This window comes from Natrix helvetica (genome assembly GCF_964273705.1).
Source record: "Natrix helvetica genome assembly, chromosome: 1".
Classification (NCBI taxonomy): Eukaryota; Metazoa; Chordata; class Lepidosauria; order Squamata; family Natricidae; genus Natrix; species Natrix helvetica.
This window is the reverse complement of record NC_138548.1, coordinates 374,483,290-374,502,360: the sequence shown is the minus strand read 5'-3', so window position 1 is coordinate 374,502,360 and position 19,071 is coordinate 374,483,290. Positions and strand designations below refer to the sequence as shown.

At 46.5% G+C, this 19,071-nt stretch overlaps 1 protein-coding gene across 1 annotated transcript; it reads right to left on the bottom strand.

The window, feature by feature from the left end:
* Positions 1-3,601: 3,601 nt before the first annotated feature.
* LOC309383800 (major histocompatibility complex class I-related gene protein-like) lies at positions 3,602-18,420 on the bottom strand. The gene is made up of 6 exons (XM_081936719.1): positions 18,301-18,420; positions 13,712-13,957; positions 12,591-12,860; positions 8,043-8,330; positions 6,755-6,826; positions 3,602-6,475 (listed from the first exon to the last, which is right to left on the bottom strand). Exons 1-6 carry the CDS (start codon positions 18,371-18,373, stop codon positions 6,342-6,344), a joined length of 1,083 nt encoding a protein of 360 aa, XP_081792845.1. The 5' UTR covers positions 18,374-18,420; the 3' UTR covers positions 3,602-6,341.
* Positions 18,421-19,071: the final 651 nt, after the last annotated feature.

Below are 19,071 nucleotides of genomic sequence, written 5' to 3'. Positions count from 1 at the left end.
TCGTGACCGAGGAGGAAGTTTCTCAAAGGCGCCGGTGGGAGCCGAACGCTGGAAAGTGAAAATGGGAGAGGTTCGGACTCGGCTCCCTTTGGGGAGAAGGAAGGGGAGACAGGAAAGAGAAGGAGCCGGAGCGAAAGGAGGCTTCATGGGCGAAGTCTGCCGGACCCCGAGCGCAGAGAGGGGGACGCGCGGCCCCTTAGATAGAGGGCGAAACATTGTGGGAATTTCCCCTGTCTGTTGCGGAGCGGCTCAGCTCAGCGTCCCTGGTTCCCCAACAGGAAACCCTCCTGCCCCCCCCCTTCACGGGTGGATGATCCCACTCCAACCTAGCTCCCTGCGGGGGACTACACTCCCCATTTTCCATCCTCCCCCCGTGGCCTGGGGACGATGGGAGTTGTCTCTAACACCTGCGAAAGGCGGCCGATTGCCTGGGATAAATAAAAGTGGATTGGAGTCGGGCGTTCATTAAATCGATTAAAAATAAAACCCTTCCCTTTCTTACCTGCCAGCCCTTCCCGCTTCTTTTCTTCGCCTTTTGCTGTCTTCTGACGCTGCTAGCCCACCAGCTAAACTCGGCGCCAAAGGCGGAAACCTATCCAGGAATGACACAAAACGAAACCAAACTAGCGCTTGTGGCTTGAACCGTTGATCCTCAGCGTTAAGTGCCAGCCCCTCCCACAGGCTCCGGCGTCCTCCGCTCTCTTGAAATCGGAGGGAAAGAGGGGGGGGGGAGGCAGAAGGAAACAAAGAAGGAGGAAGGGAAGGGAAGGAAGGGAAGGAAAGAAGGAAGGGAAGAGGAAGAAAGGAAGGAAGGAAGGAAAGAGGAAGGAAGGAAGGAAGGAAGGAAAGGAAAGGAAAGGAAAGGAAAGGAAAGGAAAGGAAAGGAAAGGAAAGGAAAGGAAAGGAAGGAAAGAAGGAAGGAAGGAAAGAAAGAAAGGAAGGAAGGGAAGGGAAGAAGGAAGGAAGGAAAGAAGGAAGGAAGGAAGGAAGGAAGGAAGGAAGGAAGGAAGGAAGGAAGGAAGGAAAGGAAAGGAAGAAAGAACGAAGGAAAGATGGAAAGAAGGAAAGGAAGAGAGTAAGTCCTGGTCTGACTCCCTCCTCTCCCAAATTCCTCCTTCGGGGCTACCTTCCCTCCTACTTCACTGAGCCTGGTTTGACCAGTTTTGCTATTTCATAAATAACCAATTATCCCTTGTATTTCTGAGCAAGGACTGAAAGTGAAAGCAGAGGGTGTTTAATAAGTAACCAATTCCCCCTTTGTACTTCTGATCAGAAAGTGAAAGTAGAGTGATTCAGAGCTCTGCTCTCTCTACCTCCCCCCCCCCCTATTCCTGGTAAAGGCTGTGCCTCCCTCCAGTCCCCTCCTCCTGCCATCAGAAACATCTCCTGGGCAGGAGTGTGTAGCCCTTCCAGGAGTGGTGCTGTTTCTACACTCAGGGGTGAAGTTCCAAGCAGCTCCTGTCCTGCTGGTTCTCCAGGCAGTGGGCCTGTGGGGGTCAAACATGGGTTCAGGCCCACAAGCAGCTGCGTGGAACCCTAAGGAGTAGGACCCCCACACCAGGTGTGGCTCTGTCCAGCTGTTTCCAAGGTCTGCCAAGGGTTACTGTGGATTTCTTTGGCCACTTTCCAGGTGAGCCTCAGGACTGGAAATCCTCCAGAGTAAAGCAGACAGTGGGTCTTCCTGTTGGAGAATTTCTTTCCACAACAGCAGTGAGGGAGGAGCTGGAGCTGCAGACCCCTTCCCCCAATTCTGCCCTTCATCCTCTTCCATTTCTGGGCTCCTCCTGGCACTCCCTGTGCTATTCTGACCTAGAGATAACAGAATCTAGCCTCATTTCATCAAAAACGAAGAAGAATTACACATGCCTCAGGATAAATGTTTCAGGATCTGAATCGGTCACCAGGACCAGAGATTTTGTCTTCCAGGTTTCAGGCTCAAGCTGAAGCCCAACCTCGGGAAATGTCTCTGGGTGCTTTGGGCTGTTCTGTGTGGGTTGGTTTTATGGTCTAATTCCATCAGACCCAAAGTGACTTTCTGTACCATCTCCTGCTAACCGTTAAGCATGATTTCATGACTGTGACTTGTGATTTCCTGCTGGCTTCCCCAGAGAACGCCAATTGGTCATACTTGACTAATCTTTTTAGGATGTGTGTAGCCAACAGTTAAGCATGATGTTGTGACTTGTGACTTGTGATTTAACCAAATAACAAGAGTTGGAGGGAACCTTGTAGGTCATCTAGTCCAACCCCGCCCCCACCCAAGCAGGAGACCCTAACATTTCTGACAGGAAGGCAATCCAGTCTCTTCTTGAAAGCTTCCAGTGATGAAGCAACCTACAACTTCCGAAGGCAACATCGGTTCCATGGGTTGATTGATCTCACTGTCAGAAAATTTCTCCTTATTTCTAGGTTGAATCTCTCCTTGTTCAGTTTCCCTCAATTGTTCCTTGTCTGGCCTTAAGGTGCTTTGAAGAATAGCTTGACCCCCTCCTCTCTGTGGCAGCCCCTCAAATATTGGAAGTCTGCTATCCTATCACCCCTGGTCCTTCTCTTCATTAGACTAGCCATGCCCAGTTCCTGCAATCTTTCATCGTATGTTTTAGCCTCCAGTCCTCTAATCATCTTGGTTGCTCTTCTCTAGAATCTCAACATCTTTCTGGTAGTGTGGTGATCAAAACTGGATGCAGTATTCTAAGTGTGGTCTTACTAAGTCTTTAAAGAGTGGTATTAGTATCTCATGTGATCTTGATTGAATCCCTCTATTAATGCAACTTAGGACTGTGTTGGCTTTTCGATTTTATGGGAATTTAAGGGTATTTATTTTTGTATACGGTTTTTTAATGAGATGTCTGTACACCGCCCCGAGTCCCTCCGGGGAGAGGGGGCGGTCTATAAATCAAATAAAACTTAAACTTAAACTTGGGTGGCTGCTGCACACTGTTGGCTCATATTTAATTGGTTGTCCACTAAGACTCCAAAATCCCTCTCACAGTCACTGCTATTAAGCCTGGTTTCTCCCAATCTATTTGTGTACTTTTGGTTTGCTTCCCCAGTGAATGCCAATTAGTTCCATACTTGACTGATATTTTTAGGATGTGTGTAATGGTAGCCAAGGGATGTAATGGCTAAGACACTGAGCTTGTTGATCAAAAAGGTCAGCAGTTCAGCGGTTCGAATCCCTAGCGCCACATAACGGAGTGAGTTGTCCCAGCTTCTGCCAACCTAGCAGTTCAAAAGCAAGTAGAAAAATAGGAACCACCTTTGGTGGGAAGTTAATAGTGTTCTGTGCCCCTTCAGCATTTAGTCATGCCGGCCACATGACCATGGAGACGTCTTCGGACAGCGCTGGCTCTTCGGCTTTGAAACAGAAATGAGCACTGCCTCCTAGAGTCGGGAATGGCTAGTACATATGTGCGAGGGGAACCTTTACCTTTAATGGTAGCCAACAGTAGCACTTCCTTAGGAATTCTTTTAGCTGATTGCTTGCTTCATTTGCACAAAGATCCTTACCTTTTGTTCAAATAGTATTTCTACAGGTGTTCTAAAATACCTTTTAAATTTACAAAACATAAATAAAAAATAGAATTTTATTAAGTTTCAAAAAAAATTTAAAAACAGTTAACATACAAAAATACAACAAAAAGGAAAAAGTGACGTTCGAAAACAACAGGGAAATTTTTTAAAATAACTTTTTAAAAATCATGAAAAAGAACAGGAAAAAAAAACGTACAACTTTTTTGGAGGTGCCTACAATTGCAAGACTCTTGTACTCTTTTAGTGCATACTTATTTTAAAAGATAAAAAACTAAAAGATAAAAATATAAAAGATACCAGCACACACAATCAAATGATAACAAAATATAATACCCTCTTAGTCTAAATAAAATGCATAGCCCATAAATGCATGATAAAATCAACACAAATACACCCAATATTACTAGGAGCTATATATAATAAAACATCCTGCACTTTAAACAAATATCTGAGAACCTAAAATAAAATGTAAATCTATTAAACTCCAATAATGCACATTGTACAAGATATAATCAAATCACAGCTAATCATCAAATCTCCAAATCAAAAATTCATTTTTTTCTTTAGAAATTTTGGGTTCAATTAGCATCATAAGTCAAGAACTACATGTAAATTTAACAAATAAGTAGGTCTTAATTTTATTTTTTACCTGTTTATTAAGTACCTATTTACTAGCGCTAAAAATGAACATTTTGAAGCCTTCTGAGTTTGCAAAGGTAAGTAGAACAACGAGAGGGAGGCGAAATCCGCTGTGCCACCTGATTCAGATTAGCTAGAAAGCAGGAAATCCGACGATTCTAGCTAATAGCGCGTCACAGCTGATCGTCCCCCAGCTGATCGTTGGAAATACCGGTTCGCCTGAACCGTTAGCATTTCACCCCTGAAATCACATCACAATTGCAATAGGATGCAAGTTATCACCAAAGGGGAGGAAAGGATGAGAATATATGGGAGGGGAAGTGGGAATTGCCATAAATCCATCAACCACCTCCAGGGTGAAATTTCCCCATTGGAGCCTCAAGCCAATTGGCAGAACTATTCATGTTCTTGACTGAATTTCAGTAACCATTTGTATACCCCACTAAGGAGTTTCATTTTTTTTTCTTAATCTAGAGATAGCCTAGTTAGCACCTTCGTTCATTTCTCTGACAGAGACCAAGGAGGAAGAGGGAATCTGGTCATATCAATGTTGCTCAACAACTGTCAGAGTGTGCACAGGGCGACTACTATTTTGAGAAATCCCAGGAGCAAAATACAGTATACAAAGTTTTGTCTTTCAAACAGTGATTTATCTACGAGGCATCTATATATACATATACGTTCTAGACAGATACCAGGCAATCAATCAATCTGCAACTATGCTGTCCCAACAGTATATAGCTAATGTAGAAATTAAGAACTGTCTCCTTTAAGAAATTACCTCATGGGAAATGTAGCCACCTTATGGGAAATGTAGGCAGAACTGCCTTGTGGGAAATGTAGTTCCATAACATGTGACCACATCTGTGTTCCCTGATTGGGCAGTGGGTATTCTGCCCGGGAAAAGTGATTTATTACTAGGCTCTCTCTGAATCGCCTTTGGTTAACTGGGATGGCAGCCACCGCTCATCCCCTCATCTCCGCTCATCGAGGGATACAGGAAACCACAGACCTTTTACACTACGTGATGAGACAGATCATGGAAAGTCAGAAGTATCTTAACACTGAACTGTAAGTTTTGCTATTAAGGATGCCTGATAATAAACTTGATCTGAAAGAGATTTCTAAGCGTGGAGTTTAGCTGCCTGCCTCGGACAAACTGACATCGCTGAGGCAGAACAGCAACTATAACACTAGGCATACACTGAGAACTACAATGGAGATAGAACAGGAAGAGAGAGAGGGATGTCATCACATGGCCTCCCTTATATAGACAGCTTCTTAAAGTGGCAGTAACCCTGCTGACTCATTCTCATTTCATCATCTCATTTTACAACCTTACAGCAGCTGGTCAGCTATTAAATCATCGTTACCTTAACAGCAACAATTTGTTTTATAGATATACTTTAGAAATACAAACACTGCACTTTTTGAGATTCCAGGACACTGGAAGAGGGATCCTGGCCTCCCCACAGGCTGTGCCACCCTGGTTCCTTCTCTTCAGACTCTGTGACTCCTGCTTCGGCCAGTCAGCTGTGTGCGGCAGCAACCAAAAAAGCTAATACAATCCTTGGTTGTATAAACAGAGATGTAAAATCAAAATAATGTGAAGTATTAGTACCGCTTTATAAAGCCTTGGTAAGACCACACCTGAGACACTGCATCCAGTTTTGGACATCGCATTACAAGAAAAGATGTTGAGGCTTTGGAAAAAGTGCAAAGAAGAGCAACTAAGATTATTAAAGGCCTGGAGACTAAAACACATGAAGAACAGTTGCAAGATTTGGGTTTGGCCAGTCTAGAGAAAAGAGGGAGTAGGGATAAACAGATGGACATGATAGAGTATTTTAGTATTTGAGAGGCTGCCAAAAAGAGGAGGGGGTAAATTTATTTTCCAAAGCACCAAAAAGTAAGACAAGAAGCAACGGATGGAAACTAATAAAGGAGAGAAGCAAACTGGAATTAAAGAGAAACTTCCCAACAGTGAGGACAACTGAGCAATGGAATAGCTTTGCCTCCAGAAATTGTGAGTGCTCCATCACTGGAGGTTTTAAGAAGAGATTGGCCAGCCACTTGTCTGAAATGGTACAGGATCTCCTGCTTGAGCAGGGGGCTGGACTAGAAGACCTCCAAGGTCCCTTACAGCTGATTCTGATATTCAGTCCTGGTTAGACATCTCCATCTGCCCTGCTCAGGAGCTCCACCTTTTGAGCCACTGCTGATTCTTTTCTTGCCTGTGTCATATTGGCAGAGCGGCTTCCGGAGCCTTCTGGGACCTCCAGCTGCCATAGGATGCCTTGTGCTGCAAGGAGAGAAAATGGAGAAGTCAACCCACCACATCCCAATTTTATATCAGGGAGGTGTGTTTACTCTCCACCCCTTAGTTCTCTCTTCCCCCGTCCCCCACTGCAACCTCAATAGGTCAAAGAAGAAACAGCCAAAGAGAAAAGTTTGTAGCTCTCCTCCACATAGACTCCTCTTGGTCCTTCCCCGAGAGAGGAATTCTTGGAGAAGAGTCCACATTGGCTCAGTCCACACAGAAAGACCCAGGGGTAGCTGTCAGAGGTTGCCTCTCACTCACATCTCAGGAAGAGAATCCAAAGTCCCACGTTTATGGCAGCCACGATTGCCACAGGGATCCACCACATTGTAGCTAAAGGAGGAGAAATTCAGAATTTCTGATTAGACAAAGGCTGAGGTCCCTGATGGAGAGATGCTCAGCAACAGAAGCATTTCCCAACCTGCACTGGCCTCCAGGCTGTGCTCCCACATGAAAGAAGCCAACTGTCTTAACTTCTACCTGTCGGGAAAATTCTCCTTAGTTCTAGAACCAACTTCTAACTGTCAGGAAAGGGCTCCTTAGTTCTAGAACCAACCCTTACCTTTTTTAAAAAAAAATGATGACCTTTACCTTTTAACTGTCAGGAAAGTTCTCCTTAGTTCTAGACCCAACCTTTAACTTCTAACTGCCAGGAGAGAATTAGGTTCTCCTTAGTTCTAGAACCAACCTCTAACTTCTAACTGTCAGGAGAGAACTAAGTTCTCGTTAGTTCTAGAACCAACTTTTAACCTCTGTCAGGAGAGAACTACGTTCTCCTTAGTTCTAGAACCAACCTCTAACTCCTAACTGTCAGGAGAGAACCAAGTTCTCCTTAGTTCTAGAACCAACCTCTAATTTCTGTCAGGAGAGAACTAAGTTCTCCTTAGTTCTAGAACCAACCTCTAACTCCTAACTGTCAGGAAAGGTCAGGAAACCCACCTCCGATGTGAACCTCCAAAATACAATGTGAGCTCCCCCCTCCACATGAACTCGTGCGTCCCCAGCATTTGCCGCGTCCCCTGTGCATGCATGGCATAGACCTGAAGACCAGCTGGGGTGCGCGTGCATGTGCGGTGGAGCTGGGCTTGGGCAATGGCTGGCATGCCTGCAGACAGGGCTCTGTGTGCCACCTGTGGCACATGTGCCATAGGTTTGCCATCACAGCCATATACCATATGTATCAAGCGTGCACAAAAGAGGTCGAAAACAAGATGGATCAATGATATCCGCAAGTATTGTGGGCCCAATTGGCAAAAGAGAGCTCATCACCGTATTGGTTGGAAACATGCGGAAGTGGTCTTCCTCCTGCAGTGGATCCACAATGGGTAAGGATGGTGATGATGATGACGCTTTATCATATATTATATATTTGGACCTTTTCTTTCAAGTTGTTCCCCTGTCAGAAATTCCTTCTCTCCCATCACTAAATGTAAGACTACATTTGCTGCTCTCCACCTGAGAACTTGAGATGGTGCAGCAGAAGTCTTTCTTCTCCCCACGCTTTCCAACATTGGTGAAAAATAAACTTCTACGCATCACAACCTCTCACCTGTTTTGTCCTCCCAAGCCAAGACCAGGGGCTCCTGCAAGCCCTCGTGCTTCAGGAGACACCGAAAACGGTGCCTCTCCTTGGGGTTAATTTGAATGCTGAGCCGGACAGAATAGGTCCCGTCGGAGTTGGGGGCCACATTCCTAAGCAGGGTCTCATTCTTCCAGACCTCTCTGTTCTTCTTCCAAGTGGCCTGGATCTCCTTGGGGTAGACGCCAAAGGCCTGGCAGATGAGGATCTCCAGGCTGTCATCTACTTTCTTGCGAGTCACCTTCCCCACTAGAGGCTCTGCCGAATCAGCAATACCAGAGTTCCTAGAATTTCTAATATTTCTGTTAAGATGACTTAATAACTGGGAAGACCTCATTTGGCCATCCTCTCCCACTGCTCCCTCCTCCATGTTTGAACCTATGAGAGCCTCAAAGATGGGACATTGAAGCTCTTTAGATTTAGCTTTGAAAGATACCTGTGTTTTCCCCCAAAATAAGACCCAGTCTTATTTTCTTTTCAGCTCCAAAATAAGTGCTAGGGCTTATTTTCAAGGGGTGTCCTATATTTTCCATATACACTTCTGCTTGCTCGCCACCACAAGGCGGGCGTGGGGGATGGAGCGACCATATGCACCCCAAACTGGCTTATCTCAGGGGCCCCCGCATCCAAGCTACCCATGCCCCAACCTTGCCTCCCCTCATGGCCACGGCACCAACACACTGCTCAGCCTCCTGCTCTGTTGTGGCTGCAAGCAACCAGAAGCATGTGGGCTGGTGGCAACATGGGCACCTGCTCAGTGATGAAATCTAATTTTTTGCCCACTGGTTCTGTGGGCGTGGCTTGGGGGAGTCATGTGACTGGGTGGGCGTAGCCAACCTTTTTTTCCACTTTTTAAAGCAGTTTTTTCCTGCCCGTTTGGGCGAATAGGCAGGAACAAAATGCTTTAAAAAGTGGGGGGGGGGAGTTTCTGACAATCACGTGGCTCAGCTGTGAGCCACGTGATTATGGGAAGCTTCCCCCCACTTTTAAAAGCATTTTGTTCCTGCCTATTTGCCCAAACCGGCAGGAAAAAATGCTTTAAAAGGGGGGGGGAAGCTTCCCACGATCACGTGGCTCACAGCTGAGCCACGTGATCCACGGAAGCTTTTTTTACTACTACGAACCAGGCCGAACTGGGAGGATTTCATCCCTGCTCCTGCTGCACAAAGCTGCTGGTCCCACCGCAGTGAGGCAGGTGTCAGGACATGAGATAAGCTAGTGCGGGACATGTGGGGCAGCTCCACCCCCACCTCACAGCCATGGCACCACAAGCAACCAGACAGAATGGGCACTGCACAGGCTCTTAAGTAGGGCTTATTTAGGGGCTGTTGTAGCCCAGCAGGTTCCGGTTCAGCTGATGCTGGACTCAGGTAGTGAGGGATCATTTGAGTCTGCCCTGGATGATGTTGAAAACCCTGTGCAAGTTGCAGATTCAGAGCAGGGACCAGAGGGACTGGTTGGCCACCAGGAGGCGCCTGAGGCATGGAACAGTGGGGAAGTTCAAAGGCAGTAAGATGGGCTGAGAAATGAAAGCAGCAGCTTCGTAGGCAGGCTCACAGACGATAATTAGCACAGGTGGTTGTAGATTGGCCCCTCCCAAGAGAGCTTATAGGTGAGGTGTTGGGAGGGGACACTTGTAGGAAACAACCGTTAGAAATTAGCAGTGAAGAAAGTCGAAGTCTTAGAGCCGTGTCTGAATATCTGGTTTGTTTTTTGAATTCTGAGTTATCTGGGCCTTTGGCCAAAAGATTTGTTATCTGCAATTAAACAGTGGCAACCAGCCAAACCTGTGTTTTGGCTTGTTCACAGGCATGGAGAGGGGGGTCAGAACAGGGGCATAAGGCCTATATTAGGCGCACACGTAAAAATAATGTTAGGCCTTATTTTCAGGAGAGTTGTTATTTTCGGGGAAGCAGGGTATACATAGAATTTGGGGCAAAATTTCTACTCTGACTAAAATAATTGGAATGCTTTTTGGTTGAGTCGAGTTTGATTCTCCCATTCACTGGAATTTTATTTGAATTTTAGAGATGGAAACACAAGTAGTTCGCCCCTGGCAACCACTCATTTAGCCATCATGGTTGTCACGATGTTAAAAAGTTTGCTAGACATGAACTGACTGAAACTGACACTAAAGAGTTAAACTGAGAAAGAGTTATTGCGCAGGTCATAAAAATTATCTGAAAGTGATTTATTGCGCATGTCTTCACACATTCCAGAGAGAGAGGCGAAGGAGAAAAGAGAAAGCTTCTGATGAACTTTTGTCCGCCTGCCAGAAAGCTGGCAGACGGAACTTTCTTATCAAAATGTAATAATTAGTTAGTTTTGTTTTATTTACTTTTATTATTTTCGTATTAAAGTTTGTTTATTAATTAGAATATGCTTCTCAAGACTTTTATTCTTTTTCTTCAATATCTTAATGCATATGCTGTTGGGAATCAGCCCGATCCATAGACTTCATTTTTCTTCAGGGTGATTTTTTCCCCTGACAATGGTGTGGTGGTTAGAACGCAGTACTGCAGGCTACGTCTGCTGATCATCGGCTGCTAGGAGTTTGGCAGTTCGGGTCTTACTGGCTAAAGTTTGACTTAGCCTTCCATCCTTCCGAGGTCGGTAAAATGAGGCCCCAAATTGTAGGGGGCAATGTAAATCGCTTAGAGAGGGCTGTAAACATTGTGAAGCGGTATAGAAGTCTAAGTGCCATTGCTATTTAATGTCCGATCAAAGTTACAACAGCACTGAAAAAAGTGAATTATGATCATTTTTCACATTTATGACCGTTGCTGCATCCCAATGGTCACAGGCTCAAAATTCAGACTTTTGGCAACTGGCTAATATTTATGACGCTCGCAGAGTCAGATTCACTTAACAACTGTGTTACTAACTTAACAACTGAAGTGATTCCCTTAACAATTGCAGGGAGAACGTTTGTAAAATGGGGCAAAACTCATTTTACAACTGTGTCACTTAGGAACAGGAATTTTGGGCTCAATTGTGGTCATAAGTCGAGGGCTACCTGCACAAATCAAACCGATCTTTTGATTCTGTCCCAAATGCAGGACGTGGAAATTGTATTGCAATTTCTTCTGCTTTGCCAGATTGGAAATGGAACCGGATCTTGCAGCCTTAATCTCTTGTTCAATTAGATTCCTTATCTTTATCTGTGAAGAATTTACTTTGGGGGATAGTGAAGATTATTTCCCCATCGCTCTTCTGTAATCTGATGTGAGATACTGCCCAACCTTTTCCTGCCAAGCCCATGAAAGATGCTTGGCTGTGTAGGACAGAAATAATATGGGGTAGGGGGAGAGGGTGGAAGGTACAAAAACAAAATCAACACAATCCCCAGTTTGGGGGTTGATTCAATGTTAACCTACCAAATTGAATGTGCTCAATGCGTCTGCATTTCCTGCGTCAGACGAGGAGAACACATCTTTCTCTTTCTGTCCTGGCCACACTTGACAGAGGCACAATTGAGAGTGTTTTAATAAAACTGCATCACTCTTTGGTTTGGTGGCAGCAGTGACTCAGATAGAAAGTCCTTACAGAGGGTGATAAGGACAGCTATTCTATATTCTATTCTGTTCTGTTCTGTTCTATTTTTATTCTTATTCTTCTATTCTATTCATTCTTATTCTAATTATTCTATCCTATAAATTCAATCCAGTCTATGCTATTCTATGCTATTTTTATTCTAATTCTATTCTTATTCTATTTGTTCTGTTCTATTTTCTATTCTATATTCTATTCTGTTCTGTTCTATTCTATTTTTATTCTTATTCTTCTATTCTATTCATTCTTATTCTAATTATTCTATTCTATAAATTCAATCTAGTCTATGTTATTCTATGCTATTTTTATTCTAATTCTGTTCTTATTCCATTTCTTCTGTTCTATTTTCTATTCTATATTCTATTTGCAAGTTCTTCCACATAGAAATAAGGAACAAACGGGTCTTTACGTTATGACCCAATGCTAGTTCCATTTGTTTTGCAAGCTTTTCTCGTGAAAATAGGACAGGACCTTCAACATTAATTACTTATTCAGTTAGTTTCTTTGCCTTTGAAGTACTAATTTGGGGGTGGGGGCATTGAAGGTTATTTTCAGGGGTGAAATTCAGCAGGTTCTGACTAGTTCTGGAGAACCGGTAGCTGAAATTTTGAGTAGTTCTGAGAACTAGTGGTGGAAATTTTGAGTAGTTCGGAGAACCGGCAAATGCCATTTCTGGTTGGCCCAGAGGGGGGGGGATGGAGATTTTGCAGTATCCTTCCCCTGCCACGCCCACTAAGCCATGCCCACCAAGCCACACCATGCCCATCAAGCCACGCACACAGAACCAGTAGTAAAAAAAATTGAATTTCACCATTGGCTATTTTTCTTCTGTAATGTGATCTGGGATACTGCCTGACCTTTTTCTGCAAAAGGTGGCTTGGGTAGGGAAGGGTAGGGAAGAAATAATATGGGGAGGGGGAGCCTACAGAAACATGCTCAATGGAGGGCCCCCCCTTTGCCACTCACCTATCCTTTTTGGAGCATCCTTCCGGTAGGACAGGTATCTCTGCAGCCACACAATGCAGGTCTTCTCCAGGAAGACATTTACTTTCTCGGACCACTCTGGATCATCCTCCTGCTTGACCTTCTCGGCTCGGGGCTGAGCTTCTCCCCATCTGAGGGTCTCATTCTTGAAGCTGATGATATCCCACCTGTTGTAGCCATAGCGCAAAAACCCTCCTTTGCTCCCATTGTTCTTGATCTCACAGCCCAAAATCGCCTGCAGGGTGTGAAGCCCTGAAAGAGTCCAGGAGAGAGATGGGTGAGAAGGGCTTAGGAGTCCTCTCCTCGTCCCCCCTCCCCTCCAGAAGGCCCATTAAGAAGTCTCAGGCAAATGCTTATGGAGATTCTCAGTCATCCAGGTCTTGATTGTCTCAAGAGGCAACTGGACTTTCTGTTTTTTCTCTTTGAAGACGTTTCGCTTCTCATCCAAGAAGCTTCTTCAGCTCTGACAGGATGGTGGGGAATGGAAAGATTTATACTCCTTGCAAGACAGCTGGTCATTTCCATTCTTTGAGACAGTTGTTGAGGTCACCTGGAAGTTTATCTGTTTCATCAGAGTGTGTCAACAGAGGGGAGGAATACGACACCATCCATCTCCAATCTACAACACCGTCCTTTCAGCAGTTCCAAGAAGGCTCCAGACCCATTTGCACCACTCGGGTGACCCTGAGGACACAGATAAACCTCCAGGTAACCTCAAGGACTCTCTAAAAGAATGCAAATGACCAGCTGTCTGCAAGGAATATCAATTCCCAACCATCCAGTCAGAGCTGAAGAACGTTTGTGGATGGGAAGTGAAACAAGAAACCAAAAAGTCTAGTTGCTTCTTGAAAAAAGCACTTTTTGGACAAGTCTCACGCAAGGAGTCTTGTCCTTATCTGGCCAATTTCTTATTCCCCTCTTTATCCCACAAGGATCAAAGCCTTTTAGTGGTCCGAGAGCATAATTTGGGTAGGGCTAACCCATGAAGAATTTGAGGGAGAAAATTGGTTTTGTGTGAGTGTTTGTGTTTTACAGGAAATAAGATCCCACCATTACGGCTCCTGAATCCATCGGAGGCCAAAAGTGGCGCTGCCTCTGCTCACCTCCAGCACGGCGGCCCAGTTCTGATAACTTCTCCAGGTCAGCCCTGAAGACCAACTCAAAGGGCAGAAAGGTCCCCTCCTTCACCTCCTTCACCCAGGACACCAGAGGCTCCATCTTCCTGGTGTGGCTGTCAAAGAGAGCGATGGGCTGGTCATCCAGGTAGCCCCTAATGAAGGACTGAGGCGGCCCCTGACTGGGCTCTGACAGATGGAGGTAGGAATAACACAGGGAGTGTGAGAGAGAGCCTGGATAGGGAGGAAGAAAAAGGATAGAATTAAGGAGTTTACACTCCATCCCCTCCAACATTTTACTATCCACGAGCATCTCCAACAACTGGCTTGCTCTCTTTCTGCTCTGCTTGGAAAGGCTCCTCCATTCAAACCCGAGGAAGAAGCCCCAGCATCCCTTTGGCTGAGCTTAAAAACATCTGGGCAGAGCCACACCTGATTAAGGTTTCCCCACCCCTGGATCCTCTGGGCCCCCCTGGGATTCCCAGCCAGCTGCTTATGCCCCGGATCACAACTCCCCTGCCAATTGCAAGGAACTGGTGGACCTGGGACAGGACTGACCACATGATTGACTAAATAATTGGCAATTAAAATTGCCTCGCCCTAATACAGCCTACTCATTCCTGCATCTGCTAATAATGCATCTTCACAGAATAACAGAGTTGGCACTTGGCAGGGACCTTGGAGGTCTTCTAGTCCAACCCCCTGCTCAGGCAGGAAACCCTATACCATTTCAGACAAATGGTTGTCCAATCTCTTCTTAAAAAATTTCCAGTGTTGGAGCATTCACAATTTCTGAAGGCAAGTTGTTCCACTGATTAATTCTTCTAACTGTCAGGAAATTTCTCCTAAGTTCTAGGTTGCTTCTCTCCTTGATTAGTTTCCATCAGTTGCTTCTTGTTCTACCTTCAGGTGCTTTGCAGAATAGCTTAACTCCCTCTTCTTTGGGGCAACCCCTGAGATATCAAACAAATGCTATCATGTCACCCCTAGTTCTTCTTTCCATTCTTTCCATAGACACACGAAATTTCAGCAATCATTCTTTATATGTTTTAGCCTCCAGTTCCCTAATCATCTTTATTATTCTCCTCTGCACTCTTTCTAGGGTCTCCACATCTTTTTTACATCGTGGTAACCAAAACTGAATGCATCGCTCAGATCCGGAGCGAATGGGTCCCCTTCAGTGATCGTGAGGAGACACCGGAGGCGAGTCTTGAGGTACCTATCTGGGAGGAGTTTGACTCTGTTGCTGCCGAGGATATGGACAGGCTACGCGGGCGACTGCGGGCCACCACATGTTTATTGGACCCGTGCCCCTCCTGGCTTGTACTGGCAACCTGGGAGGTTACACGTGACTGGCTCCTGGGTCTGGTGAACGCCTCGCTGGAGGAGGGGTTCCTGCCAACCGCCTTGAAAGAGGCGGTGGTGAGGCCCCTACTTAAGAGGCCTTCCCTAGACCCAGTTGAGTTAGCCAATTATCGTCCTGTCTCCAACCTTCCCTTCTTAGCGAAGGTTGTTGAGAGTGTGGTGGCGCAGCAGTTCCCTCGACACCTGGAGGAAATTACTTATCTAGACCCGCGCCAGTCCGGTTTCTGACCGGATCACAGCACAGAGACGGCTTTGGTTGCGTTGGTGGATGATCTCTGGAGGGCGAAAGATGGGGGCTGTTCCTCCATCTTAGTCCTGTTAGACCTCTCAGCGGCTTTCGATACCATCGACCATGGTATCCTATTGCGTCGTCTGGAGGGGATGGGGGTGAGGGGCACCGTTTTGCGGTGGTTCTCCTCCTTCCTCTCCGGTCGGACGCAATGTGTGTTGGCGGGAGAGCAGAGATCGACCCTGAGGCCGCTCACGTGTGGAGTGCCACAGGGGTCGGTCCTCTCCCCTCTCCTGTTCAACACATACATGAAACCGCTGGGCGAGATCATTCGAGGATTCGGGGTTGAGTGCCATCTGTATGCAGATGACACTCAGTTGTACATTTCTACCCCGAACCACCCCAACGAAGCCGTCGAGGTGATGTCCCGGTGTCTGGAAGCCGTGCGGGTCTGGATGGGCGACAACAGACTCAAACTCAACCCTTCCAAGATGGAGTGGCTGTGGCTACCGGCGCCCCGCTTTAACCAATGTGTTCCATCTCTGGCCATTGGGGGGAATAACTGCCCCCAGTGGATAGGGTACGCAATTTGGGCGTCCTCCTAGATTCCCGGCTGTCGCTAGATGATCATGTGACGGCCGTGGCTAGGGGGGCGTTCCACCAGGTTCGCCTGATGCGCCAATTGCGTCCCTTACTGGAGCGGGACGCCCTTTGCACAGTCACTCATGCCCTAGTGACTTCTCGCCTTGATTACTGTAACGCTCTCTACATGGGGCTCCCCTTGAGATGCACCCGAAGGCTCCAGCTGGTCCAGAATGCAGCCGCGCGGGTTATTATGGGGAGTACTAGGTACTCCCATGTAACACCTTTCCTGCGCGAGCTGCACTGGCTACCTGTGGCCTTTCGGGTACGTTTCAAGGTGTTGATCGTCATCTTCAAAGCGCTCCATGGCTCGGGACCTAGTTATTTGCGGGATCGCATTCTACCCCATACTTCCCTGCGACCAATCCGCTCTCACAGAGAGGGCCTCCTCCGGGTACCATCCGCTAAACAGTGCGGGCGGGCAGTGCCTAGGAGTAGGGCCTTCTCTGTGATGGGCCCAACCCTCTGGAACGACCTCCCCCCCCCCCCGATATTAGAACCACCTCTGATCTCCGCTCCTTCCGCAAGAAACACAAGACCCACCTGTTTCGAGTAGCTGGTCTGGCCTAATTATAATTATAATCGTAACTGTATTTAACATCTATTACAAACCTTCCTGGATGGCTTTTTTTTTGGGGGGGGGGGTAGCTGCATACACTGCTGGCTCCCATTTAAATGGTTATCCTTTCTTTCATGATTTGTAACACACCATTCCTGTGTTCAACAACTTCATTCTCTCCCGGAGTGTAGGAGTTCGTTTTTCTATGGGTTATTCTTTTTTTTTTCTCAGCCATTGCTGAAACATGTTAGACATGACCTCTGTTTGTAAGTCTGTTTATAGCTGGCAAACCCTTTGATTGACCCATAGCTTCCTTGTTAGAGACCTGGCTACTCTTCAGAGAATCAACCCAACCCTTTCCCGGCCCTCCAGCCCTTCCCAGGTGACTCAATTTTCTGATAACGTGGACTCCATAGCAGGTAAGCCCAGGAAGAGGAAAGAGATGGATGAGATGGATTGAGTTCTGTGATGAATTTAAGAAAGAATAAAATAAAGCTGCAAACTCTTCTACAAACAGCCCCCACTTTTCTCTGCCTCTCCTGTCAAACCCCCCTCCCCAATCTCTCCTGCTCCAACCTCTTTCCCCACTGTCTGCTGTCCCTATCCTCCTCCCCCCACTTATGTATGTAAATCAGTCCCAGGATAATGTATAAACTCTATCCTGGCTGTTGTTTTTGCTGCCCAAATTGCCCCTTGCTCTCTATTTTGATATTTCCCCAGAAATACCAATGGAATTGATTACAAAGAAACACCAAATGTTCTTAAAGGAGGATTGGCGAAGCAAGAAGGAAGGAAGATGTTTTCTGTCTTGTAAATCTTTCCTTCCTTCCTCCCTTCCTTCCTTTCTTCTTTCCTTCCTTCCTTTCTTCCTCCCTCCCTCCCTCCCCCCTTCCCATTTATCTGGAATAGTATATAAGGTCTCCTGCTCCAGCAGGGGGCTGGACTAGAAGACCTCCAAGGTCTCTTCCAACTCTGGAGACATGATAGGAGTGTTCCAATATCTCAGGGGTTGCCACAAAGAAGAGGGAGTCAAACTATTTTCCAAGGCACCTGAGGGTAGAACAAGAAGCAATGGGTGGAAACTAATCAAGGAGAGAAGCAAATTAGAACTGAGGAGAAATTTCCTGACAGTTAGAACAATTAATCAGTGGAACAGCTTGCCTCCAGAAGTTGTGAATGCCCCAACACTGGAAGTTTTTAAGAAGATGTTGGATAGCCATCTGTCTGAACCGGTAAAGGGTTTCCTGCCTGAGCAGGGGGTTGGACTAGAAGACCTCCAAGGTCCCTGCCAACTCAGTTATTCTATCCTGTCCTGTCCTGTTATTCGGTTTTCCCAATGGGGCTTTTTCAAGACTTTCTGGTTTTTCTTTGAAGACTCATCTAAAAAGCTTGGGAGTTGAAGAAGCTTCTTGGATGAGAAGCAAAAGGCCTTCAAAGAAAACCCAGAAAGTCCAGTTGCCTCTTGGAAAAAGCACCTTTGGGACAACTGTGGATGACTGAGAACCTCCATAGACTCTTATTCTGTTATAAATGAGCTTAGAGGGGGAGAGACACACAACTAGGAGGCTCAGTGGCTAAGACACTGAACTTGTCAATCAGAAAGGTCGGCAGTTCGATGGTTCAAATCCCTAGTCCAGGTCTCCTGCGAGAGCAGAGGGTTGGACTAGATGACCTCCAAGGTCCCTTCCAACTCTATTACTGTTTACAACTCCCCCTCCTTTTCTGCTCCCCCTCCCCTCGCCTTCCTCGTCCCTCAGGTGGCAAGTCCTTCCAGGAACTCACCGCAGCAGGTCCCGGGCACGAAGGACCCCAGCACCGCTCCCAGGAACAAGAGGGGCGCCCGTTGCAGAGCCATCGCCCTCCAGCCACGTGCGCCTTTCCACGCGCAACTCGGGACACCGGATTGCCCCCAACCGCCCAAACGATCCCCCGAACGAAAACCCCGCCCCTTCTGCCCCCGCCCCGCCCTTCGCGCTCCAGAGCGATGAGTCTCCCGGGCTGAAGTTCTCTACTCCCCCGTCCAAGGTGTGCAGATCTGCGAAGGAAGAGAGGAAAGTGAGCCGCCCTTTTTCTGTCCTCCGACGCCCAGGGAGGGGGAGCGGGGTCCTAGGCGGTCGCTGCCCACGACTCATTGGGATTCCCTTTAGAATGAAGTTTAAGGGAGGACCTGCCAAGTTTAGCAGGCAGGCGATCTGGTTACGTGTGAATGCAGCCACATGGATGCCCTCCGAAGAGAAGTCCGTGTTTATTGGATCAAGACTTTTCGCGAAAAGTGGATTCCTTTCCTTTCCCTTCTTTTTTCCCCCCTTTCTTTTCCTTTTCCTTTCCTTTCCTTTCTTCCTTTCCATTTCTTTCCTTTCTTTCCTTTCCCTTTTCTTCCTTTCCTTTCCCTTTCCTTCCTTCCTTCCTTTTCCTTCCCTCCTTTCCTTTATCTTTTCTTCCTTTCTTTTCCTTTGTTTCTTTATATGTTGAAACTTTTTTTTCAACATATAAATAACAAGAAAAAAAAGTCAAGGAAAGTATCTCTTGCTTGAGGAAGGGGCTGAAGTAGAA

Excerpts from the sequence above, each read along its gene's own strand:
- LOC309383800 (XM_081936719.1), bottom strand. The coding sequence starts at position 18,373 with ATGGCTCTGCAACGGGCGCCCCTCTTGTTCCTGGGAGCGGTGCTGGGG. Across the intron at positions 8,331-12,590 it reads GGATGCTCCAAAAAGGATAG|AGCCTCTAGTGGGGAAGGTG; the intron begins GTGAGTGGCAAA and ends CTGATTCGGCAG. Across the intron at positions 6,827-8,042 it reads GGCTTGGGAGGACAAAACAG|CTACAATGTGGTGGATCCCT; the intron begins GTGAGAGGTTGT and ends CTCCTCCTTTAG.